A 25,654-nucleotide genomic window follows, 5' to 3' on the forward strand; every position below is an offset into this window, starting at 1 on the left:
TTGGCTTTTGATTCTGAAACTGACCTCCAAGAATAGAATCAGGGAATGGCACCTCCCTCCCAGCTGCCTGAAAATAGAGCCCCATGAATGTCAAAGACAAGGCAGTGTAGTAAGAAATATGGGCATCTGCCTTCCCAGCCTCTGGTGGGAAAAGGGAATAGCAGCCATGAGCAAACTGGGAACAAAACAAATATAGAGGATTCATCCTGTCAGAATGCATCTTGAGATGAAGAACTGATCAATGATGTTTGCTTAATGTGGTGAATAAGGAGTGACTGAGGAAAACAGGAACAGCTGTTCACGGACACACAAGGATAAATCAGACACTACACGGTACCTTGGAGAGTTATACCCACTTAGAAAAATTGTCATCTTTCTGCCATGATTCTTTGGTCTCTTTTAGTCTCATAGGACACTAGAATATTTCCTTTTAAGAGCCTGTGCCAACCTAAAGTATGCTGGTTGAGAGCAAGCACAGTTCACTGTAGAAGTCAGTCAGGAGCTGACATGGTGAGTCTAGGTAAATTCTCAACATCAAAACGTTGCTGTAGGGTTTCTAAATCAAGTTCTCAACACTTAGGGCATATCTAGCCTTAGCCAGTTCAGATTTAGCTTATTCAAACTTTTAAACAGTTTTAACTGTGTAAAAATAATTTTTTCTCAAAAAAAACCCCAACAAAATACTCCTGTCATTTTGGCTGCAAAACAATTCAAATTAAAGAGGCTAAGTAAACAGTACAGGAGACAGACACAAATCCAGCAACAATAAATCCCAAAAAGTCATTTAAATTTAAGCTTGTTTGAAAGGACATACACCAATATACCATATACCATAGAGAGATAACATTAACTGCTTTGTTAAAAAGCAGACCAAAACCAAACTGACAGTTAAAACATCCAGTTATATACAATATCAGATTCAAAGAACTGGTTGCAGAAGGGGAACAGGGTGTCCAAAGGTGAGGCTGCAAGGGTCACAATAGTTGCATTTGTATTGTCCAAAAATCACCTTGCAGTTTGAAAGATGAAGTTTAATATCTATATTCCTCTCAACAAAGGCCAGACCTGATTTTTTTCAGAAAAAAATATTTTATTCTCATAAAAAAATATTTTATTCCCATAAAATATAACTTATTTCTCATTTTCTTAAGTATCCTCTAGAGGCTGCAACTTGAGTAAATACAAAGCTGCTCCCCAAAAAAGAACTCATATGACATCGTCTCCATATGGAACAAATGCCCCATTTATGCAAAGCATAACAGAATGCTGTGTTAGCCTCACAGCCTGTTATAATTCTACTTTTTATGCCTAATTATTTGCCCAATATCCTGAGCTAAGGAGTCACCTTCATTTTGTTGTGCATGTTCACATTAAATTCACAAACTGCAGAGACTTTTCACTTGGTAAGTCATGTTTCAACATAATAAGCATGCATGCAGTCACAGCTGTAAGTTAAGGAAGTTTATCACCTCACCTGTCATATTGCAGTATACAAGAAATGGTCCCAAGGGGCCACTTCCATCTGAATCAATATTGTAAAAGCCTGAAGTGTTCCCTCTGTGCTTATAGGCTTCACATGATTGCTCATAGATGGCTGTAAAAGAACACATTCCATCACAAATGCAATGGCATGATTTTACATTTTATTCAGGAAATTTAAAAAAAAAAAGTGCATGACCCTTGACTTTGGGAAAAGGAACTGGGTGTGTGCTATCTCTGTTAAAGAATGGATAAAAATTCATGCAATCAAAACTATGCCTTTACTAGAAATTGTTAAGCATATTTGTTTTTATTTGTCATGGAGGTAACAAGATGCATTTTAAGCATTTTATTCTGTATTTCCATCTCAAAACTTCTATGAGGAAAACCTGAAATATGGGTGAGTAAATGTAAAATTGTTGAATAATGCTAGAATGTCAAGGGTATTACTTAGACCCTGGTAATCACATTTTGAGGAAATCCCCACTAACTACCTCAACCAAATCAGATTTTTGTTGCTGCTGTTGTTGTAATGTAAAGCAGAAAATAAGCTTTTTTTGGCTTTCACACTTCTTATTTTCTTTTCATTTTAAACGGAAAAGCAAGTGTCTTGTCAGAGACTTCAGTAAAAGAACGAAATAAGCAAAGACAAAATGACAGCTCCTTAGTTCCTTGTCATGTATACCTTATATCAGTCTAGGTCTAACAAAAATCTGTGAAACCTCTTATATATCAAATATCTGAGAAAAAACCCCAAAGATGTATGAGTCTACCTTTGTAACTGTATCACAGGAAGCATGATGATAATGTTACAGGTGGACACATTAATCTAAATTTTCCTTTAACCATTATATTTCTTTTGAGCAGTCATAATGTTTTGATCTTTCATTTCAAAATTAAACTCTGCTCTATCAGTTATCAAAACTTTAAAAAATTCTGCCAAAAAGAATTAGCTGCTAGATTAATAACAAAAAGTAGTTATGAGTGCTATACAACTTTCTAAAAAATCAGCTATCTTTTTAGCATTGGTATATTTCTATTTTTTTACCTGATGGTTACTGATATTATATGGCAACAACTATAGAAAGACAAACCATTCATTTTACTTAATCTATGAAATATCCATAATAAACAATTTATGCAATTTTCAAATGTAATTTTATGGTTTCTTACAGTAAATACTCTTTGGCTAAATTTAGAAACTACAAAAGTTCAATTATTCATTATTGGTTTTGACAATGAAAAAACCAGGTGACTCATATTATTACACTTCTCGTTGAGTCCTAATCAACAGGAAACAGATGATTCAATTTGTGACTTTTTAAATTGCAATGAATGAAATCACCTTCATCTTCATTCTGGGCTCATCAGAGTTTAATGGGATACACCGTGATATTCAAAAGCATCTCTACTATTGGCATATTTTCTATGCTACACTGTTTTTCCTAATACTATTATTTATGACTGTAGTTGGCTTTGTACAATCAAGACTTAAATAGGCAGTCTTCTAAAATCAGTGGTTTCTCAAAAAATCCCATTTGGTAGACAAACATTCTTTTTGTAAAAGCTGCCAAAATGATTGTATAGATTTTATACAAACAATATATAAGTATAGAATTATTTAACTGATGATTAGGGCAATGTTTGTATTGAAAAAGATAAAGTAAACTGATATGGACTTTTACTTATTAGAGGCATGTAATAAAAGCCAGAGTACTTATTTTATTTTCTTCCAAGAACATGCTGAAAGCAGTACCAAAGTAAAGCACCTCCTGTAAAATTACCTAAGTTACATTCAATTAGGTTTTCAAAATGTGTTTATTTTATTTTCTCTTAATCTACTTCCTGATCCAGCAAACTACATAAATATGTGTTTGAGGTTTAGCACAGGATTATCTTTGGACATGCATGTAGTCCCACTGGCTCAGAAATAATAACTATTAGTTGTTATGAAGAAAGTGGAATTTACTATATTTCTAAATGTTAACTTGATTCAGAACTTGGAATTATATGGATGAGAGAGGATATTACTATCTCATATAAAATACAAAAAATATGAAAGAAAAACACTTAAAACTTTCAAATTTTTTTTGTTATATATGTTGAGTTCCCAAGGCCTTCCCTCAAACCAAATTCTGAGTATTTTTTTTGACTGAAAATATTTTATGAATGATAAATTGAAATGTTTTTTGGTTTGGTTGTTTTGTTTTGTTTTGTGAAGAAATTCAATCAGAAGTAAAAGCATAGTCAGAAATGAGAAAATATCTTAGACTTACGATAGTGACAAGTAGCTCCTTTGTACCCAGTATTCGCACAGTTACAGTGGAAACTGTTCCAGGACTGTGAGCACTCACCACCGTGTTCACAGTAATTAGGCAAACACCTAAAACAAAAACAGCGTGCATTTTCACTCTTTTTTCTCCTCACTTACATGCCACTTGTACTCAGCAAGAAATGCAAAATCTTGAAAAAGAAATACAATGTGACGTAAGTCATCAAGGTCATTGGTAAAGATGTCAATATAAGTAAATGAAAATGAAAAGAATTTCTTCCCTGGTATTCCTTTTGCTAAAAAATATCTTAATTATGTAATAAGCTTGTGAGAACAGGAATAAATTGTAAGATGCAGAACTGTTATTAGTGTTCAACCAGCCTCAATTCAATACAGACTATAAAACAAATGAAAGGCTTATATGTTAATAGTTCCATGGCAAGTCTTGCAATGACTGGGATTTCTTCAACAACATGTATCAAAACAAAGCAACATTACAGCAGATTTCTTTCTGTTCTTGTAAAAATAACAATAAAAAAATACCTAACAAAGAAATCTGACCACAGCACCTGACATCTATTTCTTATTACCAAATCTTTTTTATTCTTTAGAAAGAGTTCAGTATGCCAGTTTCAACACTAACTAACTACTAACAACTAACTACTTATAAAGCCAACTTCCATTCTGGTAATATGACTAAGATTCTGAAGAGTTGCGATTCTTTTCTTCTAGGTATACAGTGGTTGACTGAAAAAATAATTTTCCAATAACTTCTTCATGTTTAAGATTATACTAAAGTATAAAAATAATTGTGACATGAAAAAAATTCTCTTTATTTTATAAATGCAACAGAAAATATATTGAAATAGATTGGCACATTTCAACCAACTATTAACTAGCTTTTCATCTAAGAAATTAGTTAACATTCTAACTGCACAGAGTGTATGTGTATGATACAGCTCAGAAAGTGTAAAATTACTTTACTGTTGATATTAGCTACAGAAAATAAAACTAACAAAAACAACATGCCCACCAACATTCACAGGCTCTTAAAAAACCTTTTAATTAATTCAAGAAATGTTAGGAGAATATTAAATCAGTATTGCAGCAAGTCCAGCATTTCACACATCTGTCCTATGAATAATTCAGGGTCTTTGAACGCTTGCTGCTCATGGCACTCAAAGAATTTTATCTTTCTTTCATGTTTATAAACAAGGACAAATGGTTTTCACAGAAGGAGATTAAAAAAAAGTAGCAAATGAAGTATAGATAAAGTAAGTAAACTGATGTCACCTAATTTCAAGGAAATCTGTAACATTTTTTGGCAGTGAAAGAGCTGATCTTGTATCTATTCTGTCCCTCATACATTGTATCCTTAAGACTAGTCAACAGATTATATATGTCTCAATGAATTTTGTTTTGGAACCTGAAGACAAAATTTAGTCACTAGGCTTACAATTATTTTGATTTTAAATACTTTGTTTGACAGAATTACATAAATATGCATAGTAATATTTCTTAGGTAAATGCTCTATTTTACTTTCTATGGTTATAACTAATCATCAGCTATGATAAATACAAATCTCTATTTAGTAAAACTGCCATTCAAGACTTTCAGTGCATGCACTCACAGCTGTTCTGTGTTTTTTTAAGTCAAATCTTGTGTCTCATTCCTTTTTGATAACGACATTATCCAAAAATTTTATGTGTTTTACATAGTCTTTACTTATATTGACTCCCTTTCCCTACAAATTAATCTTCCTAATATTGTTCACAAGATGAAGAGCTTTGATGAAGTTGATGACACTCGAATCAACCTCAGTGAAAGTGAAAACAAGTTAAGAAAGTCTTTTAACATTAAACTTCTTTCCTCTGCTTCAGGATGTATAATAGAAACTAGTCACTAGTTCACATCAAAGTCAATGTATAACTACATTATATGCTGTGACCCTACACCAAAGCAAGATTTAGAACACAGCTTTCTTTTCTAAAAAAGTATTTCACATATTTGAAACAGTATTTCTAATATTTCATCTATAAAAATTAGTTTTTTGATTCATCACTGTGTCTGCTAAATCCAGAAAAGCAACAGCTGATTAAATATTTACCACATATTTCTTGATAATATGCTTTTAGGTGAATGGCTTCTGAAAATTATATAATATTTTAAACCAAAGCAGCAGCCTATTAATAACTATAAAGTAATATTGAGAGGAAAATACTGATCCAGAATAGGAATATATTATATAATATATAGTTTTGATAAAGAAAGGCAAAAAATAAGAACTTTGTACGTCAAATTTCAGCTAGACACTTTTTTTGTATACTTCTTCAACATGATTCTAAATTATGTCTAAAAGATCCCTAAAAAGAAAGCAAATAACTACTGAATTTTTAATGCTTATTATTTCTTCATTCTTCAGTTCATTTAAAAATAAAGAAAAAAAAATCTGAACTGTGTAGTGACCATCATTTTTATTTTTGGTTTTTCTCGAAGATATTAACCCATTCAATTTGGGGTTTTTTTGTATGCTGCTGCCAGGACAAAAAAGCAAGAGCTCCTGGTAGGAAATTGTATGTTTGTGTGTAGGGCTCAATGTAATTAGGACAGACTCATCTTGTACTCTCTCCTCAGAGACTAAATATGCTAACATTGTAAGGTATTTAAATGACAGTGTGTCCTTTAAAGTGATTTGGTGAATGGTTTATATTTGCTTAAGAGTTATTAAACCAATATATACTGATAAAGGAGCTGTGAGAAAAGATATTAAGGAAAAATATATTAAGGGAATTGTTTGCATGCATAAGAGATATATGAGCAATATAAAGATGTCATATAATGAAATGGCTAAATGAAGGATCATGGTAAGACTGATGACTGCAAACAGTCATAATAATTTAAGACTAGGATAAGAACTATAAAGTTTATCAAACAGAGAAAACTGAAAATAGGAAAATGGTATGCCATTTGTTTGTATAACATGAATAAAAATTTATATTCAGAAAAATGAATTATTAACTAACCATCTCTCCATGAAGGCTGTAAATCTCATAAAGAACATGCTTCATATGTTAAATGTGTATATATGAGCTAAAGAATGGATTAAATAGAATTGTTTTCAGTTTATTTACTGTTGCATAGAGATCCATGTTGCTATGCAAAGACTAATTTTTTTAGTTTTGTTTCCATGCACTTCAAATGTGTAAAACTGCTATAAAATTACTACATTTAGGTGTCAATCACTTCTATTACAAAAGTGATCAATAACTGGAATCTGGGCCATGCTTCATGGTTTGGAACAGGAAATTTAAAGACTCGCATAAAGACTCCAGGACAAAGAAGGGATTTGTTTGCACTCACCTCTGAGGAGATATTTACTATCAGGGACACAGTGGGAAAAATGCTCATTAGGTTAGGGCATTCAAAGACACTTATAAATATGGTAGAAAGCATTTTTTCTCAAACAATATGGTAAACATGATGATACAAGCTACCTATTAAAATTGTTTAAAACATGTAAGCAGTTTTAATTTTCCCAAATATATGTGCTTTATCACTTGGGACTTATGGTAACATGTAGAACTAGTTTGATAAGGAGAGACATGAGGCTTGTTACAAAGGATGAGTTTATTATTATGTTACAAATGAGGTATATATTGAATTAAATGTGACTGTGTGAGAGAATGCGGAAGAAACAGTACCAGAAGCACGACAGCACAAGATCAGACAGGATTTTTTAAAGCAGTCTATTTTGGGGAAAAAAAAAAAAGAAAGAAAAAAAGAAAAAAAAAGAGTAATGAAATTATTCTAAAGATAGGTAGGTTAAACTTCTATTTTGATAAATTAGGAAGACATATACTAAGCATTCTGGGAACTGAAAACTAAATCTGGAAGAGTCAATGCAAGAATGGTCAAGATAGAAGAAGAGACAGAAATTAACACTAGTAAATATCAAAGAAAACAAAACCAACCAACCAAAAATCTCCAATAAAGATGTTCTTTCCCTTTTGTATTACTGAGATTGAGAAAGCACACATAATTTTGATGAAGTATGAAAGCAATACAACCTCAAGTCAATAAAGTGTGAGAAAGTAGTATGAGTTAAGTGTTCAGACACTTGTGTACTCTAAATAATGCTGGATTTCTTTATCCTGAGTTTTACATAGTGGCTTTAAACATCATTTATTGTTTATTTATACACTTACCATCTTTTTAAAACATACATGTACAAACTTACATCTTCTGGTCATTCAAAACTGAAAATAGCTGGAATCGCTACATAAAAAATGTACCATCTTCATTAAAAAAATTTGGTAAGATATGTCTTTGTTCATGGAGGAGGAGATGGCTTCTAAACTGCAACTCTACGATGAACATTTTAGGAAGTCCACAGTTACTGTGAACATTGGAAAATTCATGGTAAATCAGCAGAAATTGGCATTAATTATATAGTGAGTCAATCAAGTGATATTTTTTCACTCATTATCTTGCTTAGATACCCATTATGTTTGACTAAAGAATATACAGATTCCCACATTAGATTCTTTTCACCTGATTATCTTCCTGATTTTGTCTTTATACAAGCAAGAAGACAAGCAGTATAATAGAAGTAAGTTCAATTCCAGAGTTCAAAAAGCAGCAGTGATGCAGTGCTTTAGAAGCCAGAAGGAAGTGTCATGAGGTCCATTAAAGAGGAGAGGAAGGAGAAAGTTATGATTGAAAACTGAAAAAATAAGTCAAAGGCAGTAGTATGAAAGAAAGGCAAAAAGAAACATCAATGTAGGAGGTATCCCAAATATAAGTCCCTAGTAAGCCATACAGTAAAGTTTTGACTGAAGCCAGACTCTGTTTTGGCACACATCTATCACACTTAGTGCCTACTGCAAAGTCAGGATTAGTTCAGGAAGGGATAAATTAGCACAATTATTTTATATATTTTATATACATGTACATATATATGAACTTCATATGTTTTTAATGTATGATAGGTGTACAAATATTAGTGAGAATATACACTACAAATACAATTGAAAGGACCACATTATAGGCAGAACTTTCATCCTCATCTTGGACTTTTCTCTCTAATTTTTATGAAGAATTAGGTAAATAGCTAGTAATTTTTTCATCTACACGAAGTCATGACTGTTTCCAAAACAAGAACATGTACAGCTGTACACTGTGTTACTTCTAGGAACGGATAGCAGGTCATAGAAGTAGGGTTGTGTGACTGATCCTGAAACTGGCTAGTTTCTTGAAGCAGATCTCTGCCTACAGTGTTTCCCCCAAAAGACAGAATTTTTGAAAAGTCTTATAATTCAAAAGACAGACCTTTTTAAATCAAAAGGCACTTTATGAGGTCTAGAAATATAGAAAGTGAGGGAGAATTATTTAAAAGCACATCATTCTCCTCTGCCTGCTGTGTCCTTTAAGTAGAGCCTTTCACCTGGATCCAAGTAAAACACTTCTGGATTAAAGAGAGCATAGCTGTCTGTGACTGCATTCTTTGTAGCCTGCAGAATAAAACTTCTCCTTCCACTGACTGTGTATTTGCCCCTCTCTTCTAAGCAGTCTGTGTTTTTCTGCAACCCCCTCTGCTTTCACTACACTGAAGTCCAGCAATATCTTTCCATCAGGCATTTCTATTTCTGGGAATGTATATAGTCTTTCCTCTTTGGGGAGGGACTTTCCTTTTGGGGAGGGACACTTCAGCTAGCCATTCTCTTAGATAGATGCTAATTGCAAGTTATGAGATTAGTTCTGACCTTGGTCTAAAAGACAATTGCACACTCACTATGACAGATACTATCTATTGTGTTTCTGGAGAGGTAGAACATAGGAAACAGCAGTAACTTGTGAAAAGCATAGTATTTCAAAGGGTGGATAGGACTACAGGTTGCAGCAGGGGATTTGTGTCTGGAGCGTGCTTGAAAAGAAAGATATTTAATATTTGTCACAAACATAAAATAATTTTAGTTGAAGTTGATTTTATTTGCAGTAAAAGGAAGTCTGTTTGCTACATGCTACATATTCTGCATTTATTCTGGACTCCTGAATTCTTACAAAAAACAGCACTTCATTTTGTAGGTGTTCTGCTCTTTGTCATCAAGTCACTATTAGAAACAAAATATAGACATAAATAAATTAATTAATAAACATTATTTTCTCACCTGTCTGTAATGCCACATAAATCTATCTGAAGATCACTGAAATTGCCAAAACCATTTTGCTGAATAGAGATCATATCCACTGCTTTGTTACCAATGGAAATAAGTCGCATGCATCCTTGAAAACCACCAAATGAGGTATTACATTCAGAAATGTTTCCACTGCTAGGACAACCTGAAAGAAGAATAAAAACTGGAGCTGAAAAGAAATATTTTATTGAAAAAAATTATATATTCCAAAAGTAAATCGACCTTGTATAACCTCCACAAGTTTTAAACTTTGTAGTTGGAGAACTTTAGCCAGAAGCTCTTCTGATCAGCCATGGTTACATGACTGAAAAGAAATACTGCTCTGCCGTCTTACCATGTTTAAAGCATATGCAAAACATCACTAAAAAATTCATTAAGGATAACCTAAACAGAAGTTCCCAAGCAATGCGTGGAACCAAGATAGGAACAGGTTGACTGGGAGATCTTAGTCCCAGAATACTAGGTTACAATCCAAGGTCATATGATTTGAACAAGTTTTAAGTCAAAATTGAAGTCAACTAAAAAAAAAAAATCAGTTACTAAGTGCAGTGTTAAGTTATCAGCTGTTAAGATTTTGTAAGGTACTGAAACCTCTTGTTGCAGATCATCAGTGACTCAACTAGGAGAGAAGCTCCATGGACAAGGAAGAAATCGTTGAAAATTTAAAGACCAAGGACAGTCTTGGTTACAGCAAACATGAAGAAGCAGCTGTAGAGTTTATGAACCACAGGGAAGAGAGAAAGAAGTAAAACTCCAGAATTATAATCCTGCACTTCAGAAGAGCCATTTTTTTTCTGTTAAGGATCTGTTTTGAGGATACCATTAGAAATTGCCTTGGAGAGCAAAAGGGATGGATAGCTTCAACAAGAAAGCTCTTTAGAGCGAAAGAGAAGTCCATAGCAATACCAAAATAGTTAAGGAAATGTGGCATAAGGCCTGAAAACATAAACATGGAGCTCCTGAGTGAGTGCAGACACAGAATAAAGCACTCCAAATGTGGTAGCAGGGACACCCAACATAGAGGGGAATATAAAGACATTGCCTGCATGTCTAGGAATACAGTTAGGAAACCAAGAGATAAAACTTGCCAAGGAAGTTGAAGTGCAACAAAAAGGTTTCTGTAGGTACAACACTAAGATATGGAAGGCTAAAGAGATTATGCATATCATTCATATATTCCATGGGGCAGGGGACTTAGTGACAAGGGTCTAGAAAAGAATTGTTTTCTTCATGGTCTTTTTCTTCATTAGTGAAACTGATTCTTAGGATTCCCATATCTAAGCAGAGCATGAAAAAAAGACTGTAGTAAAGGAACAATGAACCCAAGGTGCACCTGAGGGTGCTGCAGGAGCTGGTCAATGCCATTTTAACAATTGTCATTGTGAATTCATTAACATTTTAATCCTCAAAGGGTCTTGGTAATATGCTGCACTTCTCAATAATTGGAAAAGGCAGATGTTACACCCATCTTCAATAAACTAGAGGGCACTTAGTCTTATTGCAGTACCTGTTCATAGGGCAAAACTTCTTAAAGCCATTTCTAAACATGCAAAGGACAAGAAGTTGACCTTAGCTTCAAGGTCAAATCGTGCCTGTCTGAGAATTTTCTTTTCTGATGTAATGGGCAGTATAGATACGGGGAGAGCACTGAGCACTGCATACTTTAGCAAAGACTTGGAAGTTTTCTATAGTTTCCCTATCACCGGATTCATGATCTATATGGGTGGGACAAGCAGCAGTTGATGCTGCAAAGAACAGCTGATGATCACTGAGCAGAAGAGTCTTCACAGATGAGTAGTTACATCTATAATATTTTGATTAATGACCTGGATGATGAGACAGCGTGCACTTTCAGCAAGACTGCAGCTGATACCAAACCAGGGGCACGGAAAAAATGTTGGAGAACAGGGATGCGCTTCAAAGGGGCCTGGACACGAATGTCAGGAAATTCATTAAGAACAAGATCAAGATTTTTAATCTGAAATGGAACAAATCCTAGCAACTATCCAAACTGGAGAATAGCTGTCCAGAGACAGGTCTGAGATCCCAGTGACCATCAAGTGCAATATAAGCTGTGGGAGTGCTCTTGCAGCACAGAAGACTTTGGGAAGGCATACATTTTGGGATGTACTACAGAGCGTACTCAGCAAGTGTTGGGAAGTGGTTCTTCCTGCTACATGGCCCTATCTGGAGTGCTGTAGTTCTGGGCCCCCTAGTACAGGAAGGACATCCATGTCCCAGAGTAAGGCCAGAGGAGGCCTCTAAGATGTCTGGAAGCTGAATGCACTTATGAGGAGAGGCTGAGAGATCTGGGCCTACTCTGTCTTAAGAAGAGAAGATAAAGCTATCCAATAAGATGGCATAGAGAAGATGGAGCAAGACTATTTCCAGCAGTGCATGGTGACAGGACAAGAGGCAAAGGACAAAACTAAAAACCTGAAAATTTGGATCATAGGGCGTAAGACACAAGCAACAAGTGTTTTTACTGTGACAGTGGTCCATATCAGAACAATTTGCCCCAAGAAGTTATAAGATTTCCATCTTTGCAGCTGTACAAGCCTTGAGTGGTAAAATCCCTGTATATCTTCATCTAATCCAACTAGTTTAGAACAGAGGCTTAGACTACATATCATCTGGATGTCCCCACTCTGTAAGAATCTAATATTACGGTTTATCTACTGTCTTACTGATCCTGAAATGTCTTGTTCACTGACTGCCAAAAATTAAATATTTGTAGTAAATAAATAAATTGTTTTAATCCTGATTTGATTTAGACTTTGTCCATTGAGCAGTTTTTCCCAGTGGCAGCTAAACACAGCCCTACAATGCTTAAATAGTTTTTATTTGTCTTTCTTCCAAGGGGTATTATTGTTTCTGCAGTGATATACAAGGGTCATCCTTTGATCTTAGTCCAACAATACTGCATTCTGGTTCACAGCATTTGAAGATCTTCTTGTTTCAGGCTGTTAGGAAGCAGTGAGTTTTAAGACACTTTTCTGTTGCACAGAGCTAATGGGTACTTTTGAAGTCCTGTAAAGACAGTGGAGAGGCTTATGATACAGGAAAGCAAAATGATGGTGGAAACTACTAAATATATTTAAGGGAGTCTATATCTAAAAATAGATATATTTTTGAGAAATATAGATTAGAAAATGAATTAAAATTAAAATATAAAAAATAAATAGATTTTCAGTGTGTATAGCTTTGTTCAGGAACCAAATTTCAAAATTACCATGTTTCTAAAGGTAAGTGTTTATTATCTGTTTGGTGTGTTTCTTTAAGAACAACAAATATGCAGACTTGCAAAAGTCAAAATAGGAGCACAGTATGTTCAGCACCACACACCAACAAATTAATTACAGGTCTAACCACATGCTTTACAGCATTCTACAGTTGAACAGTAACAAAAATTCTGTCATTTCTGGTGAAAAATATGGTGCTCTTTTAAGAATGAAATACTTTCAGTATAGTTAAAATAAACTAATAAATAAGCAAAGGATAGCTAAATAAATCAATAAACGCCAGAGAAAGTAGCAAAAGTTTACAATTTTTAGACATAGCTATTTCACAAAATTGTGTCTCAGATATTTTTCTTGGTGTCTCTTTTTCAAAAATTGTCTTCTGTTAGATAAGAGACAAATACAATTAACATTAATTAAATCATATTTCCTTACAATTGTAGACTGAATATTAAAGATAAGAACAAATACTTTAATCATTAAATTTATATTATGTGCTTATTGCAATATTAAATGGTTTCATTTTCCCTTACAATTGCAGTGAGTTATTATTACAAGAACTGAGAGAGATTATAGATCCTTGCTGATGGCATGACTAGAAATTGAGCTGACATAACACTAAATTATTTTCATGTTTATTACACATTTTCCTAGTTAAGTATACACATTTCCTGCATAATTTGTATTCATTAAAACAAGTAAACAAATCACCATGACCCCAGGACATCTCCATTGAAAGGCTGATACTCACATTTTAACAAACAGCACAAACATGGTAAATATTCATATAAAGTTGGAAAGAAAGTAAAAATGCATTGTCTGCATTTTGACAGTAGTATATAACATGAAAATTTAATAAAGAATCTTCTAAACTCAGAAACCCACTTCTAGCATTCCCTAACTTTGTATTAGATGCATGAGCTGCATATTTCAGTGATAAGGCTGAGATCAGAGAACCGGAGGGGTAGATATGCAGCTGGTACTTCCAGTATTCCTGGAATTATTTTGCCCTCTCCACACTGCAAAACACAAATAGAAATGTCCTTGTACAACTTAATTGAATATGCTGCTTTCTGTAACTGCCCACATCCCTTCTGAACTGTTCATCTGTGCCATCAACCCTGCAATGATGAAAATCACCTAATCAGAGATCTGGGAACCTGAACCAACATATGAGAGTTATTCAAGACTAATATTTTGCATCTTTCTCTGATTTCACTGATTATTAACCAAGTCAAGGGGTATTTTTAGTAGAAAAGGGTAGATGCCAGAGGTGAAAAATCATGTGAATGTTCATGTAGCTGTTACTGTACTAACAGTATGCCTGTGAGTATGAAATTTCATTAAAACCCATTGTTTCATGGCAAGTGATCCGTGGACAATGACAGGGGTCTATATTAATTTAGTGTTTTGTATACAACCTTCTCAGTTTTCTCAGAACTTTCTCAGAACACCATACAAGTTACGACAATCTAAAATGTGACCAAGGATTCAGGGTGGTGATTTATTCTACTCAACATGGTAAAAATCAAAGGAAACTGAAACTAAAAACATCATAACAGTGCCTGAACCAAGCTAGGCAAAAAAAAAAAACAAACTTGAAGCAAGCCAAACAACTCTTTTCATTTGATTAGATATTTCAGGAAAAATTGCTGTGTAACTGTTGGTTATTGCCAATATAAACAAACAACAATATTTCACCTCCAAAGTAGAAAACATCTGAATAAATCTGCAGAGGTATGATGGCATGAGCAGACGAGGTCACATCACTGTCCACTCTTACACTGATACGATTCCTTTTGATAGAGAGAGAGACAGAATGCCACTGGCCATTATTTAATCCAGCACCTGAAAGAAAAATAAACCCCCCAAATCAGTATAAACTTCCACTTATTGTTATACTATCCAAATGTTTTAGAGCTGAAAGGAGAAGGAACCATGAGAGCAATCATAGCCCATGTAAAATCTCCAAAGAGAAAGAAATGAAAAAGAACTAAATAAGCACAAGCATGTTTTGTGAAGACAGAACCTACCTTCCCATTTTATAAATAAAACAATAAAGGTACTTCAGTGACTAAGACTTACTCTTGTAGTACTACTTCTGCAGCCAAATTATTTGTAATACATCCATTTAACGTAATGACTGTGAAGAGTATCCTCCCAATCCAAGGAGGTTATCATTAAAATATCATTGTGATGCTGCTGCAGTATTTTACACATAATACATATTTTTATTACACTGTTACAAGAGATTTCTTCATATTTTAAAATAAAAAGTAGTCATTATATTACAACATGGGAAAATAGCAAAATGCTCTAGATGCTGAAAGCTTCAGTCATCATCATGTCAATATCACAAGAAAATTTTGTTTTCAGTTGATTCTTTTACTGGACATGTATGGGAAAATATTCTGAGACTTTAGCCACAACCAAAAATTTCCATTACCTCTGGCTGTGTAGGTGTAAGGTGCCACAAAGGAATAAACCTATAGCCCTGATTCTGGAAAGCACTTATGTATACATAAATAAATTCTACACAGGGCAGCATGTCACCACATTATTCTCTTTGACACGTGCTTAAAGACAATCATGTTCTTGAGTGTTCTTCAGAACAGAGATATTTCTTTCAGTGAAGAAAAAAGAATAAAGCCTTTAAATTAGTCAAAGTCTTTTCTTGTACCACAGAGTGCTTATAATTTGTGATCTGTGATTTCCCTCTTGAAATTTCATGCATTTATGTACTCATCTCTAGAATATGTTGTATATGCAGGAGTAACAGTCCATGAGTTAAGAGACACATTCAAAGAGAAAGAAAAGAAATAAAAAGAGAAAGAGAAGAAGGTTCGAATAGCTAAATTATAGCGTAACTAGGGTCCACAGAAGGTTGACTACATAATCTAAATCCAAGATTGTCATACAATGAAAAGATAAACCCTAAAAGGACATTGCAAACTCAGATGAACTATCACCTAGATAGTATTTCCAATATATTTAAGATAATATTACTCCTATATACCTTTTCTCTAACTTTTTCCTTACTTCAATCAACATATTTATTAGGGAACTCATAACAAGAAATCCTAAACATTTTGCTTTAGCCCTCGATTCTTATGGTTCCTTCAAGCGATTGAAGTTTTCTGGTCACATCTCTTTAATACATTATCTTTTTCCTGTAGAAATCAAGGAACAAGAATCACACAGCATTTGGGGCTGCAAATGACCTTTAAAAAACAGTTTGATCAACGTCCCTCTTTGCAGGGTCGTTTTTTGCAGGGATCTGGTTGCCAAGGCCCCCATACAACATTGAAGCTTGGAACACTTCCAGGACTGGAACATGTAAATATAACCTGTTTCACTTTAAAATTGTTACCTCTTGTTCTGCCACTACAGATCCTTGGAGGAAAAAAGAATAAAAATCTCCGTTATAGACCTTCTCTTAAGTACTGAAACACCACAGTAAGGTCTCCCTAAACCCTTTTTTTTTTCCAAGTTGAACAATACTTACTCTCTGAGTTGGTCTTTATGGAGACATGCTCTAGCCCTCCCATTATTCTCATGGCCCGATTCCAGTCTCCCTCTAGCATGACCATGTTTTTCTTGCATAGGGGACTCTAGAGCTTGAAGCAGGTCTTGAGATGGGGTCTCACCTACCACCACCCCCACATTCTTCTTGGCCTGCTCTCAATCCCATCCTCTGCCATCCTGTACTGATACTGGGGGGCACTCAAACCCAGGTGCAGGAACTTGCATTCGGCTTTGTTGAGCTCCATGAGTTTCACATGGATCCATTCTTCAAGTCTATCAAGTGCTCTCCATACTCAAATCTACATTCCTTCCCTAAAGCGAATCTACTGCACCACTCAGGTTGGTGTCATCAGCAAACTTGATGAGGATACACTTGATCTCATTACATATGTCATTACTGAAAACACTAAATCCAGCAATAAACTGACACTTTATTTTAATTGTTACAAGGATAACTACTTTTAATTCTTACTAGTGCATCCTGCATCGGTAGCATCTTGTTCTGGTGGGTGAACCATATTCCAGTATTTGACTGTGAAGGTAGGTAAGAGACTGTCCTAACATATAAAGAATTGTATTTCAGACCATCAGGTGTTTTTTTTACTGGACAATTAATAATATGAATTTTGCACTGTTTGTTTTGTTGATTGTAATTCACCCTACTGATCTACTATATGATTTTGGACAGAATATTTTATCTCCCCTTCTTAGAGGTTGGTATGATTAGAGATATTTAACAATTTTAATTTCTGGGAAGTTAAGACTTCCTAGAAATCTCTTTTATTAAGTCTGAGAACTAAGGAATGTCATTATGGGAGCACAAGACACTCTGATGGAAACTGTTCATCTTAGCCTTTGAATTTAGAACCTTAACTAAATTCTCATTTGCTTGTGTGGAGCCACTGAGTCGTACAACATCTAAGTGGAAGAGGCCTCTACATTCCATCTGAAACTTATATTTTGTCTGCTGCTCTGCTATGGGGTAGAAAAATGCTTAACCAGAAACAAGGTGGAAAAACAAAACAATTAATTTATTAGTTCATAATAAGGCAGCTGTTAAACAAAATATCCATTTTTTCCCATTAGTTCCATTAAATCTAAGTATTAAAATAGGGTTTACGGGAAGTCTTGCAGAACAATGATAACTGACCACAGGAACACATTTATAAAATACAGTGTATATAGATTATTAGGAGATCAGTGAGAAACAAAGAAAAAGTTTAGAGGAAGTAATTTATAGATTAGTCCGAAGTATAACAATGAAACTCCATTATTATTAACATCACTAAATTAAAAGCTGCATGGAAATTAGAAGCTGAATAGAAATAGAGGGTCATAGAAGAAACAGAGTAATAAGATCTAACATTTACACATATTGTAATTCAATTTGGTCTCATAATTCAAAACAAATTAACTTTGTGTTGGTTTTTCTTTTTCTTTAAATCTTTTTTTATTTCTTTGTGAATATTTGATGTGCAAAAGAGGCTACAAATGAAAGACATTAGGCAACCATTCTGCAAAAGAAAGATAGAATTTACTATAACCTAATTATTTATGAATTAACATGCCATTCTCCTCAGTTTTATATAGTTAAAGAAATTCTTCAAAAACAGAGGATAATTAATTTAAAACTTGTGCATAAAGAAATATGCTTTGCTTTAATTATCAAATATTATGTGTGTGTGCATGTACGTGTTAAAGTCAGGTCACAAGTCCTCGCCTGCAGGGGAGCAAATCTTCTGTCCAACCATCCATAATTTAATTACTCAATCTCCAAATGCAGACTTGAATTGCTTCAGTGATTGTTACAACAAACACTTCAAAAACTCAATGAAAAGTTTCCCATATGGTTTGGTTAGATAAATTCCTTCTCAGAAGAGAATAAGATGATTTTTCTGTAGCGTTTGCCTCCACAAAGACAAACACAATTCCTCCTGTTAGACTTTATGAACAGAAAGCTTAACCTAGCATGAGAGCATTAAATTCTGTTTCAGCATAGAATGTCAAGATTTATTTTGGGATGTTTATGCTAATATTTTATATATTGCTTTGCAGCTTTGAAATTGAATAAATTGCACCATGTGCAAGTCTACCTACAGCTGTCAAAAGTGCGACCACCATAAGCCAGTCTGTTAAAATGACAGTGCACAGCAACAGTTTCTTTAACATACATCACCTAATTGAACAGCAATTGAAATAACTCCTAAAAAGTCAAATTCATCACTGCTAACTACATACCACTGACATTCTTACTAAGAAATTGACATTTTCAAAAGGTAAGCCTAGGGAAATCTCTTGTCATGAAAGTGGTACTCTTTGTGCATCAGTTATTTTAGATAATAAAAAATACCAGTGCCATTCCCATTATCACCCACAGGAAAAGGATCAAAGCATTTATGTAAATTTCAACATTATCTATGGTCATTAGAGGCTTATAGTCTTTTTCTGAGTTAAAATAATCAATGGTTTAAAATTTTACTTGTAATCATTATACACCTGTAGAAACATAATGAACCTGCCAGTTTCCTTCTCTCTCTCTTTCTTCTTCTCTTCCCCTCCCCTTCCGCTTCTCCCTCCTCCCGCCCCCTCCCCTTTCCCCCTTCTCTCTTTCCCCTTCTCTCTTCCCCCATTCCCCCTCTTCTTACTTTGTCTTTATACTGATTATAACTAGTTTAGGGGTTTCTCACTTGTTTTTAATTATATAACTGGAACAAACTTGGCTTCTTTTACATTGATAATATTCTGCTTTATGAATATGATATGGAAAACACATGATTTTGTATGGTTTAAAATAAGTCAAAGATCAAGTGATGTTTTGGGTATCATAAATATGTTTTCTGCATCCAAATTCACCATTGCTTCTACAGTACATTCCTCCAGCTAGTGGATTCGGGTCATCTTTGTCTGTACAGAAACCACTCCAACTCCAGCCTCAATTTCCTTATCCTCATTTATTCCTTGTAATCCCTTTTATCCACCTAATCTCTACTATGCAGATTTCCTGTCTGAGGACTCATCATATCATATCACATCATATAATCCATCTACAAGTAAAGGACAAAATTCAATTTGTTTGCATAAACGATGACAAGCTCTAAGGCAGCTGTGATACGTGAAATGTCAGAGAACAGTATAATAATGATGAAGTGCTGGTAGGTGAAGGTGACAATATTATTAGATGGAGATGTTACTGGATCTCAGCACTTTATAAAAAGCCTTCAAAGGTGGAGATGAGGCTTTTCTGTCCTGCTCTCCTATTTTCTAAAGATGGAGATTCCTGACTGGGCCAACAGTCTTGTTCTCACATCAAGTGCCAACGGTGCTCAGAAAAACTGAAGAGATTCTTTGTGAAAGAGTTAGTCCCATTCTTGCCACGCAGAGAGAAAGTTAAAGTTGGAATCTACTTCAAAGCCCAACTGAATACTCTCTAGCATGACTGTGTATCACATAGTTGCTTCATCCTTTTGTCTTGACATATTTGTTTGCCAAGGGTGAAATTACTCATCAGAAGACTAGAAGGCACTAGCTTTCTGAAAATCTGTTTTACCCTGTGAGATGCTTAGAAGTGCACTACCAAAAGCAGATGATCTAGTCTTAATTCAGTGTTTAACTACAAAAATGACCCTTTAGCTCTCATTTTCTTCAAGTTCCCTTTTTTTTTTTAATCATAGACTCAAACTTGCCCTGGTTTTCTGAAACACAATGTGGTATTGGACATCCACTGTCTCAGTTTAATGGATACATCTGCAATTGACAATTCTAAAAAATAATAGACATGTTATTTATAGTTATGTATAACTGTATAAAAACGTTAGTTACTTCTTACCTTTTGAAAGTACTGACAAATGGCAAAAAACATCTTAATGACTTAGCTTGACAGAGTAAGAGACTAAATTTCTTACACTTCACAACTGAAAGAGCTGCTTAGATTTCCCAGGTTATACACATGAGCTGTACATATTGTATGCATGTTAAGCTAAGGACTCAAATTTTCAGTCTATATTACTGCAAGTAATTTCTGCTCACTCGTGGGGAAAAAAAAAATAGGTAAGCTTGAGAAAAGAAAGCATTTACAAATAACTGGGTGTAAAATTCTCACAAGTGAAGCACAGTTGCACACAAACTAATCATAAAAATCAGTCTAGAAAGCAAGTACTAAGTAAATAACCTTTTTTTTTTTTCTTTCATGCATAGAAGTCTTGGAATTTTTTTCTTCATTTCTGTTACCTGCAGCGATGTCACTCAGTACTCTTCCTGTTTTATGAAGATTGATTTTGACTCTCCCATCACTCAGAAATAAGAAGAAACCACTTGAAGACTGGTGCAGTTTACTGGATAATAGAAGTCCTTCCTTGTTCCAAGTGCGAAACTGAAAACTGACAAATACTTCATCTTGCCCTGATGTGCCTGGCAGTGCCAGGAAACTGCTGGAGCTCAGAAATGTAACAGGAACCACCTGTGGCTCTAAACATGAGAAGGACACATTGCCCTAGGAAGGAATAAAACAAATACAGCATTAGGAAGATCCAAGAGAATTTCTCCATGGAAACTGCAGTTTCAAAACATGGTACATAGTACCTGAATGTATTAGTCTAAAAATCAAACATGAACGTCACCAGTTTGAGAAATGTTAACGCAGTTGTCTGACCAGAATAGATTCATCTGTCTGCACAAAGTGTGGCAAGGAGCTTTGAGGGAATGACGTAAGTTCCTAAATTATGAGGCCAATTTAATGCTACTTCAGGAGTTAGAATGACCTGCTTTGTTCCTAGTTTGGCTCAGCCTCAGTAAGCATTAGGGACTTGACAAATTCTTCAATGACAAATAAAAGCCATGCCACTGACTGCATGTAAACACTTACGTGGGTCTAAATGCTAGGATGCAGAGAAAAATGTTGAGCTGGCATTGATTGTTTAAGATGGTGCTCAATTTAAGAAAAAAAAAACTATTTCCAAATAAATGCAATTGGAGATGTGCACCAATTTCAGTATTTGTTTTCACAAACAGAAAAATTCCATATATAAACTTCTACTACTTACAAATGCACAACACATACTTCTTAAATTAAGAGGGAATGTGTTTTCAAGCAGGCCCATATGTACTTGATGATTAGTTGGATTTATGCATCTAGCATTTATTTTGTGCTTACCTTCTTCTTAAACAACTGTTTCTTAAGTAAACTTGCAGTTGAATTCATTGAGAAACTCTGAGAGTAACCTGCATTTGTACTTGTACTGAGTGATGCAGATAAGAAATGTGGAATAGGAATAATGCATTTTTTGCATCTGGTGTTAAGAGTTTATGGTGCTTGATAGTAGTACACTGTGCACTCTGATCTAATGACTTGCTGACACCATTTGAAATATAACTAATTTCTTCTGGAGAAAGGATTAACAAAGATTAATGTTTTTGGAATTTAATGTATTCTCAATTTCAGTTCAACACTAAGAGGTTTTAAACTTTTGAGTGTACATAAAACTTTGACTGCACAGTAAGAAGCTTTAAAATCAATTTAAGAAAAATACTCACTAGTCCCTGGTGTGGCAAAGTATCAAAGTTTATGGGTTTTCATTTGCTTCCAGGAAAATACATAAATAAGTAAAAGGTTTGTCTTATGAACTCAGCTGTACAGACATGAATAGTCAGCATAACTGACACATACTAAAAAGGTACTCATCGGATTAATAAACCTTTTTAAATGTTAAAAGCTGGCCATTTGCAGATTCCCCCAGTAAAGTGCCTATTTAACAGGGATTCTGTTATAAGAGGGATTCTTTCTGTAATATTTACATTATGAAACATCTCCTAAATAGAATTGAAAGTAGAACAAAAATTTAAAATATCTGACATAAAAATATTGATATTTCCTATTACAGAAAATTTCATAGATCCCCTTCCACTAGTCCACCCAGAGCCCACTATAATTGCCCATTCCCCAGTATTCATAAGCATCATGGACAGAATATTATGCAGAGGTACCAGCTTAGTTAATTTTGGAATATTTCAGGTGAATTTCAAATGCAAAGAGACACCTCTCATCAATTTCTTCCATGACAAAGAACCAAATTTGAGTCTTCATATTCTGAACAGAAATCCAAGTTAAAATATTTGGATCATGAAAGCATTTAATATATTTTTAATTATTCTGAGCTGATTTCTATACTTCTGCATTTCCTGCTACTAAATAAGTACATTCTGCAAACAGAGATGACCCTTGTTGTATTAGTGAAAAACGAAATGAAACAAAACAAAATAAAACAAAACAACAACAAAACCAACAGCAAAAGGACTTAATAAATTTTCTAGAAAGCCTTTTGTAACACAGAAGACATTTGTTTTGTTAATGGAGTTGTTTTTCCAAAAGGTAGGAACTTGGATAATATGACTGTTGTCCATGTCACAATAAATGCAATAAAGCTACCAACTTAGACTACAGGTCCTCAGACAAAGTCAGCATAAATTGAAAATGAGAACTTATCTGTCAAAATTATAATGCTCTGGACAAAGCAAAGTGGATCAGTGTCCTCAGCTATAAAGACCTTTAAAAGTGTACTGCTGGTGCTCTTCTTAGCCAGGCACGTATTCTTATTACTATGGTACAAAGCCAAAATTTGACGGTTTCTCATGCATCTTGTTACTCACTGACTTTTGTCACCCAGTTAGGTAACACACAACACTGTGACATCAGACACATCTAAATATCAGCTAAAATCCATCCTGCCCTTTGTACAAGGATGAGTCTAAACAGCATAAAGGGAAAAATAGCCCAACTTAGTAATTACTTTCTTTTTCTTTCATTACCTAACATAGACTTTACTAGAAATGTGTGGTAACAGGTTGAATTTGAAAATGGTTGTGATCTTTTTCTCTGTTTTAGTTATTTATTCTTTCTTAACTACGAATCTCTTACCACAATGTAGATCTGAGATTTATGTTTCCTGGCCAGGTCAATAATGTTCACTCCATTATAATAAATATTTTCAAAACACCCATGAAAGTTCCTCCGTGATAATGTCCCTGATTTTCCAGGCACTGGGATCCCTCCAAAGCTGAGCTTAGAAAGAGAAGAGAAATCAATAATACTGTTAAGTAATTGTCCAAGAAAAGAAGTTGACTATACTGTAAGAGCAGAAGTCAAATACTGGCCTATAATGAATCTGCTACTTCTTATGTATTTCACTGTATCACATATACATATTTTAAAAATAGGCTAAAGAATTCTGCTATATCAAGTCAGATGTAGGTAGCAAATTATTCCGACATTTTGGCTTTTTTTCTTCTTCCTATGTCTGTTAGCAGTGCCTTGATCAGTTTTCAGAGTCCATTAAACCAAGCTGCAAAACCAAGGAGAAGAAGGACAAGGCCAAGTACATGGAGATTATGCAAAACAGTGTAAAAAGGCAGAAGAAAATTAGCAGCAATTTCTTTAGAAACTTGAGACTTCACTCTGTGCACACCATAACTACCATAATAGAGAACAAGAGTGCATTAAACTACACTATTCTAGAACAAATTTGAAACAAACTAAAAGAGGTACATTTTTCCCTTGAAAATGTTTAGGCTGTGCAGTTCTTTTGTATGGTGCAGTAAAATTACTTAGTTTCAGAAAGAAATTGGAAGATTTAATAAAAATAAAAAGGCATTGAGAGCTACTAAATTCAAGAATATCATTCTGTCTAAATATGTCCCTGCCCTAAGGCCAAAGCTTCTAGAAAGGAGTAAATTATTTTAGAAAAGCATTGCCACAAGAGTGACCTTAGATCTGCTCTAGTCTATGTTTTAACTCTTGGACACCATCTGAAATAGGATTCCAGTATAAGTGAACATTTGAGCTCACATAATTCAAAGCTATTCCAGACAAGATTGCAAAAAAGGTCAGTCTAAACTATTAAACTTTTAATTTTAAAATTTTACTCTATGTTTAAAATAACTTTACCAAAAGAAATCAATCCAAATAAAATATATTTCATAAAGTTATTAAATTAATAAAATTTTACAGTCAGAAATGCAATTATACAAATGGTAGTTTGTTCTTTTTTGAATGTTTTTATGGTTTCTTTTTACTTGTGTTAGCAATATATATTTCAAACTGCAGCGCGTGGTGGACAAAATGAAAATTTAATTTGTAATATTGACTGATTTAGTAAAAGATATCTATTTGTCAAACAGTTTTTTCTTTATCACTCTTTTTTAAATTAATATGATCCTCCAAACTTTGATATCATGGTTTATGTTCTGAAATTCTGAGCAGATATTTTTGAAATGGAATAATGCAGACACAGAGCAGCATGATATCTCACTCTAAATGCTTAAAAATTCGAATGAGAACAATAAAGTCTGCGGGTTCCAGACACTCTGCTCTATCACTCATTGTCTTATCCAACAAGCAGTACAGGGCAAACATAAAGCAACCAGTCATCACATTACAACTGTGAAATAGTGGCATTTTTATCCACAGGCAGGAAAAATTCACAGCGTATTTCATCTACTACTTCTCGTTCACCTACTATTTGTGCAAGCAAGATTTTTTCACAGTATAATTTTTAGATCTAACAGGGATTTAAGTATTGATATAAACATTTCTAAAATGGTTTTATGTTGATATATTGCCATTTTCATCTAGTTTGATATTCAAACATTAATATTCATTAAATAATAGCATTGAATTAGGTCTCATTCATTCTGTTTACAACATTGTTTATCACATTTGCAGCTCTACTGAAACAAACGTATTAAAATAATGAATTCTGAGATGAAAAAGATGGTCCTTTCAATGTACTGAGTTGAGAGTCTAGTGGAAGATTCGTGCTCCAAGAATATCTCGTTTTCTTTGATTCATTCCTTTAACAGACAGAAAATCCCCAGGGTCTTAAGGACTACAAACTTCCTTAAATTCTGTTTCCTTTGCCTGTTTCAGTGCATTTGCATAACAAAGGTAAAAAAT

The 25,654-nt window shown here is 34.2% G+C and overlaps 1 protein-coding gene across 1 annotated transcript in view; it reads right to left on the reverse strand.

The window, feature by feature from the left end:
• CNTNAP4 (contactin associated protein family member 4) overlaps positions 1-25,654 on the reverse strand; it is a 200,466-nt gene that overhangs the window by 41,427 nt on the left and 133,385 nt on the right. The window contains exons 7-12 of the mRNA XM_063423036.1: positions 23,621-23,764; positions 20,938-21,199; positions 14,887-15,033; positions 9,920-10,091; positions 3,756-3,862; positions 1,475-1,594 (exon numbers count right to left, since the gene is read on the reverse strand). Of these exons, the coding sequence (XP_063279106.1) occupies positions 1,475-1,594; positions 3,756-3,862; positions 9,920-10,091; positions 14,887-15,033; positions 20,938-21,199; positions 23,621-23,764 (952 nt within the window). The remainder of the gene's footprint in view (positions 1-1,474; positions 1,595-3,755; positions 3,863-9,919; positions 10,092-14,886; positions 15,034-20,937; positions 21,200-23,620; positions 23,765-25,654) is intronic.

The sequence above is a fragment of the Prinia subflava genome, chromosome Z, assembly GCF_021018805.1.
Source record: "Prinia subflava isolate CZ2003 ecotype Zambia chromosome Z, Cam_Psub_1.2, whole genome shotgun sequence".
Taxonomy (NCBI): Eukaryota; Metazoa; Chordata; class Aves; order Passeriformes; family Cisticolidae; genus Prinia; species Prinia subflava.